At 54.8% G+C, this 8,755-nt stretch overlaps 1 protein-coding gene across 1 annotated transcript in view; it reads left to right on the top strand.

Moving 5' to 3' along the window:
* The first annotated feature begins 355 nt into the window (after nt 1-355).
* LOC140661809 (opioid-binding protein/cell adhesion molecule homolog) overlaps nt 356-8,755 on the top strand; it is a 314,252-nt gene continuing 305,852 nt past the window's right edge. Inside the window, exon 1 of the mRNA XM_072884536.1 lies at nt 356-416. Within this exon, the coding sequence (XP_072740637.1) occupies nt 356-416 (61 nt within the window). The remainder of the gene's footprint in view (nt 417-8,755) is intronic.

The raw sequence follows: 8,755 nt of genomic DNA, 5'->3' as shown, positions 1-8,755 counted from the left end.
GTTGCAGAGTGAGACCCGCAGAAGAGCAAGTGTGCGTGTGTCAGTCAGCATCTCGAACCAATGGGTGCCTGGTAGGAGGTCTGCTTTCCCCGGTGCATGCACTGAGCCTGGTGCTCCTTCTGCTAGTTGTGTGTGCGTGCGTGTGTGCGTGCGTGTGCAAGGAAAAATCAGAGACACTGACTGCCTGCTCCCGTCTCTCTCTCTCTCTCTCTCTCTCTCTAGCTCACTAACTCAGTCTCCCTCCCTCTGCAAACATTGGATTTAAACCTGCTCAGAATTCAACGCAGACGAAAGCAGCGGCGGCGGCAGCAGCAAGCAGCAAGCAAATCAGCCTCTAGCCTACCGCAGCTCCAAGATGTACCATCCTGCCTGCTGGATCGTCTTCACGGCCACAACTGCCCTGCTCTTCATCCCAGGTACTGCAAAAAGCTTTTTCTCCAGGGGATGGGATGGCATGGCATCGGCTCGCAGGGTGGGAAAGCCAAGCGGTCTGCGCGTGGGGGACCCGGACTTCATGCACATTGCGCACGAACGCACACATGCAGGCAGGCAGCGAGTTGCTCTGCAGCAGAGAATTGCCAAGCGCTTCCAGCGAGCGGGGTTCAAACAGCCGTGCCCGTCCCCCGCGGCAGGGCTGGCCCCCCGGGCGGGCACCGAGCCGCACGCACCCAAGCGGCGCTGGCATCTGTGCTGGGGGTGGCCAGGATTGCACAGCAGCCCCCCAGCCGGGCAGGGTCCATCCCTTCAAGCAACCTCTGGCTGTACATGATGGGGTCGCGGAGCTTTTTCCCCTTCAAAGTTGGGCACCTCCTGTGCCCTCCCTCTCTCCCGAGCTGTCACGTTATTCCCTGTGCTCCCCCTCATCCCTGCTTCCCTGATTCCTGCCGGGCAAACTCGGGTGCCTGCCCCTCACTCCCTTTTGCAAAGCGAAGGCGAGCCCCCCGATCTGGGCACCCGGGGGGACCGCGTCGGGCTGCGGCGAAGGTGCCGCAACCTCTGCGAGCTGAGCAGGTGGCTCCCGAAATGTGGGTTGGCCTCGTCCCCGCGGCTTGCCAGGGGAGGATGAGGAGGGAGATGCTGGATTTGGATCCAGCGCTGGCTCCGTGCTGATGCTCGGCGGGTGGGTCGTGGCGGGGCAGCGAGCGCAGCCCTGCGCTGCATCCGCGGGGAGGGAGCGACGGGGGCGGACAGCAGAGCTGCACGCCGGGGGGGAAAAGTCGCCGGTGTTTTTTTGACGATGATGTGCACTTTTAGCAGCTGAAAAGATTACGGTCCCTGTGCAAGCAGGTGGGGACTGGGTGTCGAGGCTTAGATCTGATCTTAACCCAACATGTGTTTTTCATGACTGTCAGCGAGAATTATGTTGGACTCGGGAGGGCAGGGAAGAGGCACGGCTGTAATTTCAGCAGCTTTCCATGGTTTAGTTACGGCGCTTTGCTATGCAGGGCTGGCATGTGTGGGAAGAGGATGAGGCTGGCGAGGGAGAGGTTAGCTGTGTCACAGCTGGAAAACAGCTCTTTCCACAGCTGTGACGAACACGAGGGGACTTGGGCTAAAACTTGCTCGTGGAGGCTCGTGCCGTGGGACCATCCGCATCCCGGGGTCCCGTGGCAGAGCGGTGCCGCGCTGCAGCCCGAGCGGTCAGCAGGTATAAGAGCCCCTGGAATGAAGCCGGGTGCCACTGATGCTCCGCGGGATTGCGGGGGGACGTGACGTGCGTTAGCCCTGGGAGGCCAGCGCCGTCCCCAGGGATGCGCGTTGGCGGGTTGAGGAGCACCGATGGAGGACCTCTGATGGCAGTGCCTCCAGCTCTTCAGCGATGCCTTAAACCAAAATGGTGCACCTATAGTTTAGCACGTGAGCACGAGAAGGATGACGCGGCTGCGTGAGCTGCCTGAGTTTGCTGAATGCAAGGGGGTTTTTATTGAAAATATTCTCTTGAGCAAGATAAGGCAGGTGTGCCTGGTGCGGGGGCAGCTTGCCTCACCAAGGCTGTGCTGAGCAGAGTGTTGGCTCTTTCACCGTCTTGCTAGATGAGGTTCCTCTGGGTCAAAATTGCAAAGAAATGCATGCAAGGCAGCCGTGCAGGTCGAATGGGAGGATGTGTGACACTTGATGGGCTCTCATCAAGGTGTCCTTAAGCTGTAGGAGCTTGCAGAGACCTGGCACGGAGCATTTGTGGTTTGCTGGTGCCCTGCTGCAGTTTCCTCGGGACGTGGCTGTTTGGCCCAAGGCCTGGGCTAGCTCTGACATCCGTGTGTGCCAGGGAAGGAAAAGGCCCGTGTATTTAAGCCCCCAGTAACTTGGGAGAGGTTTCTTGATCCGTGCTTACGTGGTTGTAGCTTTCCCTTCTTATTTCTATTAAGCAGCAATATCTGCTTTGGCTCTGAACGTCCCCTGAGCCAAACCAGCCCAGGACTTTGCCCAGCTGGGCTCAGCCGTTAATCCATCAAGCTGAAACCTGCTGCCTGCATTAGAGGAAGGGAAATATTCCAGTGCGCTGGCCTGGCTGCTTGGTTCTTTGCCTTCCCGCCCTTCCACCGACCACTTTCTGCCTCAAAGCACAGGATTTGAACATCTCCTCTCCTTTTTATTTTTGTATGCCTTGCAGAGGCTGGATGTTTTCCCTCCCTGCCCAACCCGGCCGCAGCGCTGATTTCAGTCGTCGTTTTGCTGCTGTGGGCTGTAACGCAAGTCGTGTTGGCAAAGTCTCCCTGGATGGCAGCCGGTGCAGAGGGAAGTCGAAGGGTCCCTGCCGACCCTCGGAGCCTGCACCTTCCCGGAGTGGTTTTTTGGGCTGTTTATTATTTGCAGGAGTAATCCCACGTGTTTTATGCAGGTGATGCTCCCCTGGGATACGCAGAGGCTGTTTGTGAAGTGTGAACTCTTTTCCCTCTCCGTTTTTATCCGAATCCTGCGGGAGTTTCACACGGGGTGGTTAAAATGAGAAGGGAACCTGCTTTTAGAAGGTGTAATTAGAGTGAAGGGAAACTTCACAACTTGAAGGCTCCTGCAGAAAATAGCATCGCAAAGTTATTATTAGCTGTAATAGCTTATTTGCCAGTTTTTTCCTCTTTCTCTCGCTCCCATCTCTGTTCTTCCCCCCCCTTACTTTTGTTAGGAAAGATGCGTTTTTCCCATCAGGGCTCACGTCGTCTCGTTACCAATTTACTCTTGTGGAACCTAAAGACACGAAAGGTTAATGCAATAATGAAACCCTGACCCCTCTGGTCATAGATAGCGTCTTACTCTGCAGCTTTTTATTTCTTTGTAAGACAAGTTTCCATCGAAAATAATTTCGAAGGCTTAATGCTGTTGTCATCTGGTGCCTTGGGGGAGGCGGGTTCCTGGACATCAGTTGCTTTCTGAGGTGGGCCCTTTCTGATGGGAAGGATGCTGAGGATTTTTAATGAGCTCAGTGCTGCAGGATGGGGAGGTGGAGTGGGTAATTGAATTGTCAAGCTATTGGCAAATGCTTTGAACTGCTGGGCATTTTGGGTGCTGTTGTTTTGAGATGTACCGGGGTGGGCTGTGATGCACTGGAGAATGAATTTGGGGCAGGGGGGAGTATATTTGGCTAATCTGCAGTCATGGTGTGACATCATGGCTCTCCAGGTGGCAAAAATCAATGCACATCAGCTTCTTCAGACATTTATATTGCTGCCTTTGCTGGCTTGGCGAAATGGCTCGTCATGGCAGCGACTCCTTCCAGAGGTCAGGAATCTGGCAGTGCAGGGTGAGAGGGACGATCCCGTTTTTCACTGCTCCTGGGCATCGGGGTCAAGATAAAGCTTGCAGAGGTTGGAGAGTCCTCCACTGCTCTGCCACCACCCGGGACCTGCTTTCTGCGTCCCCCCAGAGACCCTGGCTGTGCAACCCCTTACCCCCCCCGCCTCAGCCTCGCTTGGGCAGCATGGCTTTGGTGGTGGTTATAAATCCAGTCTAAAGTTAAGAAACAGACATTGCAGGAGTTAAAACCACCTTTCCATCCCTTCCTAATACGGAGCCCCTGCCACGGGAGCATGCTTTTCCAGCTGCCACCACCGCCTGTGATGTGGCCGTCACCTCTTTCCGGGCAGGGGATGCCGGACTGGTGGAGGGCTGCTGATCCCTGCAACTAAGCCCAAGAATAAGTACCTGGAGCACATTAGTTCCGCTTTAGTGTCATTTCAATATGAGCCAGAGGGACTTAAAGGGATTTTCTGTGCTCTCCCAAAGGCTGGGGATTGTAGTGCGTAGGGCACTGCAGCCATCAGTCCTCCATCAGCTGGAGGTGCTGGGGAAGAAAGAGGTCCCAGCAGGACGAGGAGTGTGCACCGGTGGGCATCAGCCCAAAAACACTGCCTGGTCTTCCTCTGCCTGGAGCACAGGCTGTAGTTTCCCTGTCGGAGGTCGATTCCTCCGTCCCCTGGCTCCCGGGACAGGGAGACAGCTGGTGTCGGCCTTTTGGAGGATGTTTTGTTTCTGCTGGGGAGGAGCAGCGCTTGTTCTCGTTTTCAAATGACGTGGGGAGGGAGCGTGACGGGAGAACGGGCACACACAGCTTTTGCTCCGTGCAAATCCCTGCGACACAAGTTCCCAGAACAATTTGCTCTGGGGACTGCGGGTTTCGGGGCCGGTGGCTCCGGTGGCTGCCTTCCAGGATGCCCCAAAGTGGTGAACCTTGCTTTGTGTTTTCCAGCAGCTTCTCTTTGACAGCGTCTCCTTTGTGCATTCACTAGTTGCAGACGGCCGGGTGGAGGAGCCTTTGCTGGTGCGAATCCCTGTGAAAAACTGAAGAAGGAGAAATGTTTCAAAGGCACCGGTGGGAGCTGGGTACCTTAACTGGTGCCTTTGAAAATCTTCCCCAAAGGCTTGAATATTTGGTTATGGCAAATTTCAAGCTGCATAAACAGCTGTGTTCGTGTTTTACACTTGAATATGCAATTTTAAGTTTGCGCTCTGCTTGGTTAGAAACCAGAGTTCGCTGGGTGAGGAACGGGGAAGGAGGCTGCTGGGGTGCTGCGACGAACCCCGGCACGTTCACGGGGGGAGCAGGGTACCTGGGAGGGTCCCGTTGCTGCAGGCAGGTGGGGATAGAGGAAAACTTGTGGGTTTTTTTCCGTAACATCCTCCATGACCCTGTGGTCAGCCTGGGCTTTGCAGCCCTATCCTTTTCCCATGCCCAGTTAGGCAAAGCCGGACACTGGTCCCCTGTCCCTTCTTACCTTATGGCCTGAGCATCCCCTGAGATGCTCTCAGCCGTTGGTGTGTGCAGGATGGGGAATGATCTCAGCTGTCACACTTCTCCTTTTTGTTTAAACTTAAAAATAATAACAGCTCTGCTGCAAATCTCCTTGCCTCCCAGTCATCTCTCCCTTTCCCTAATGAAGGCATGGTACTTATAATTACCAATGCGGCAACAGCACATACAGAGGTGGCTTTGACACTTGCTGCTTCAGTGGGTGGGTTTTTCCAGGGAACTCCTCTTCGTTTCATGCTTAGAGGAAAGAAACACTTTCCTGCCTGCTTCTCAAAAGCTCTGGGACTGCATTATCACCCTCAAAGGGTGACCAAGCAAGGTGGCTTGCTAGGTCGAGAGGGGGAGGAAGGGCAGGGGATGCATTGCCCTTGTGAACTGATGGTAGCATGAGCCCAGGTATTGTGGGGTCTGGCTGAGCAGACCTTGGAGCTGGTGGACTCTCCCTCTAGTCCCGGCTTAGGCTCAGAGAGCGTGGGGTGGCGGAGGGCAGTGGTTTGGGGCCTTGGTTTGGGCTGTGTGGAGGTGGTGGGCTTCTCCTGGCAGGGCCAGGGAAGAGTGTCTTGCAGAGGAGGCATCTCTTCAAGATCATCTGAAGCAGGGAGTGGTGGCATGGTCGCAGAAAGCAGAGACTCTGCTTTCAGGGGCTTTCTGGAAAGGGGACTTGGTGCTTCTCTTGCTTCTCGTGTTCTGGATCTGTCTCCATGGGCTGAATTTCCCAGATGGACACATCAGCCTTGGGCACCAAGGCTCAGCTAGCTGCACAGACCCATCGGTGCATCAGTGTCAAGAGCAGCCTCCTTGGGAGGAGCCGTTTTGGGGAATTGGGACCTGTTGCCTGTGCGGCAGAGTCATGTGCACACCGAACACGTGTGAGATGAGGCAAGGAAGGGGGAAAAAGAAGAGTTATTTTTAGATTTACTTTTCTGTGAATTCAGCGCTAGTGAAAAGTGCTGGATTGACAGCTCTGGAGACTGAAGCGGGCTGCAAACTGCGGGGAAGGGGTAGCCCCGCAAACCTCCCCGTGAGCTCCATGCTTCAGGATAAGATGCTGGGACCAGACCTCATCAGCTCAGACTGTCTGGACAGCAAAATCATAGGGGGTATCTGTTGTGTTGGCCAGGGCTGGTGCACCGGTGGGGTTTTAGGTAGAGGATACAAGCTTCCCGGGGAACAAGCAGGGTTTACCTGTGCTTGATGTGGCTTTGTCCTTCGTGGCTCACCCCATGGCGAGCTCCTCACGGCTCCTCAGCCACGTGAGGACCAGCTGGACCTGCAGCAGGAGGGCTTGGGCTTCCTTCTGGTACAGCAGGAACATTACCCTTTCCACTAACCAAATTGCCCAGGCACATTTCTTCCCCGTGCTCCTTGCAGAGCATGGAAGAAGAGGTCTTCACGTGGGACTTCGGGCCCTTGGAGCAGCTCCAAACTGGTGAGACTGAGGGGGAACCAGGCTACCTGTGCCCCACGACGTGCTCTCCGAGCAGCGTTCCTCTGCTGTCCACTTGCCAGCCCATCGCCTCCTCTTGCCCAACTGTTCACTTCTGGCTTTTGTTTCCTGGACTTGTTGCTATGCATGCGGCGTGTAGAAGGAGCTCCAGCGAATATAGGCCACACTTTGATTGTTCAGCAAGCTGGAAAATGATGATTATAATTTTTGACAGAAGGGAAGGAGGGGGAAGGAGATTTCTGGGCTTTCAAATCTGCTCTGTCATAAGCAGGATCTTGCAAGGGCCTTCTGATGACTTCTGCTGCCCCAAAGGAAATGGCGTTTGTATAGCAAGAGGGGTTAGAGGAAAAATTCCTCTCTTTACAAGGACAAACCAGCGCTTCTTTCACCACGCTTTCCACCTTGTGCGGCGGTCCTGTCACAGCGCATAAGCAAAATGTGGTTGGTGTTGTCCAGTAATCGAATGGGAAGCATCCGAGAGAAACCTGGATGCTGCTAAAAAAAACCCCCTATCCCCGTTAGAGCAGCGCACACGGGGTGCATCCTTCGTGGTGCAGCTGCTGGCAGAGGTCCTGGTGAAGTGCTGCTTTCGGCGCCAGCCCCAGGGGACGCGGGCATCAAGGTCCTTAAAGCCAGCCTGTGCCGAGCATCCTGAAACTGTCTGGAAATGACGCCTGAAAGATTCCATAGGCTTATCCCAAACAGGCAGCTGCATTTGGGGCCACATCACGGCTGGACCTGTCTCGGCATGTTCCTGGGTGGCCGCAGAGCCCACGGAGACCTCAGCTGCTCCCGCTGTGCCCCTTCCCAGCTCAGCAGTCCAGGCAATCGCTGTTGGCATAGGCTGCACAGTCCCTGACGGATCTGCCTGCTTATTTATTTTATTTAACGGCGTTGGCTAATTTCCACTTCAATTTTTTTTTTTGTTTATTTTAATGCGATCACTTCTAATGAGACTAATGACATTTAGTCTCCATGGCGGTGCATTTTAATTTGGTCACCGAAATGTCAGCGCGAGGCAGCCGCCTCCTATCTGCCCACAACAAAAGGCACCGCAGACAAAAGGGCTCTGTCCCCGGCAGTCCCTCGCCCTCCTTATCTCCTGCCTCCCAGGGACGGGCCAGGACGCTTGGCAGAGCCACCCTCCCACCGTCCCCTCCTCTGCTGGCACCAGGGGAGCGGGCTCGGCCACCAAACGCCGCGAGGATGAAAGGCGAGGGCTGCCGGAAATGCAACCTTTTGAGGCGAGCCAGGGCGACATAATTAATCAGATGTCAAAACCTCTAAGCAAAGTTAGCTTTGATCGGCAGGGAAATCTGTCAAATAGGTCGTTCTGCTGCCTGTGGTGCTTTTCTCTCTCTCTGCCCATCCGTCTACCTTGCCACCTCTCCTTTCCATGGCTGTGGTGGCAACCTCCTATAGCCAGGTGGGACCTTCCAGCTTGCAAAGCCTGGACCAGCATCTCCTCGCCCTCACCAGAGCCAGTGGCAGGGCTGGTGCCGTGGGACAAAGCGGTGTGGGCACTCGTGAGCCCCTCTGCTGAAATGCCATGGGGTTGGAAATGGGACAGCGGGGAGGGGGCCAGGGTAGGGGGTCCATGAGCTGAAAGTGGACATAGGCATTTGCAGAGGTTCAAGGTGGTCAAATGCCACGGTGTGAAATTGGAGAGGGCTCTGGTGCAAAGTTGGGGTGTCAGGAGCAGCCTAAAACCCAAGGGAGAGACGGCGCTGGGTTGCAAGTGGCTGCACTGGTGAGGTAGCAACTTCTCTACATTGTGTTGTACTTAAGTCCTCTCAAGATGTTGAACCTTAGAAGCCCGAGCCGTTTTGCTTAAGAATGAGTCCTTTTTTCTGCAATCTGGGTCCAAATGCAGCTGAATTTGATCTGTTTTCCTTTGATCTGTTCCCCGCTCTCCATTCTATGTACCAGGAATGGATGAAGATTAAAGTTTGCAGCTTCTGAGCAAACTAGGTTGCTCATCACTGCATGATACCCAATTACCTGCTGATACCTCAGGAGTGAGAAGGTATTGATCCTGCTTGGATTTGAGCTTGTTGAACCAAAGA

Source organism: Ciconia boyciana, chromosome 20, assembly GCF_034638445.1.
Source record: "Ciconia boyciana chromosome 20, ASM3463844v1, whole genome shotgun sequence".
Taxonomy (NCBI): domain Eukaryota; kingdom Metazoa; phylum Chordata; class Aves; order Ciconiiformes; family Ciconiidae; genus Ciconia; species Ciconia boyciana.
Note: the sequence above shows the minus strand (reverse complement) of the source record. Positions and strands in the feature narration are given on the sequence as shown.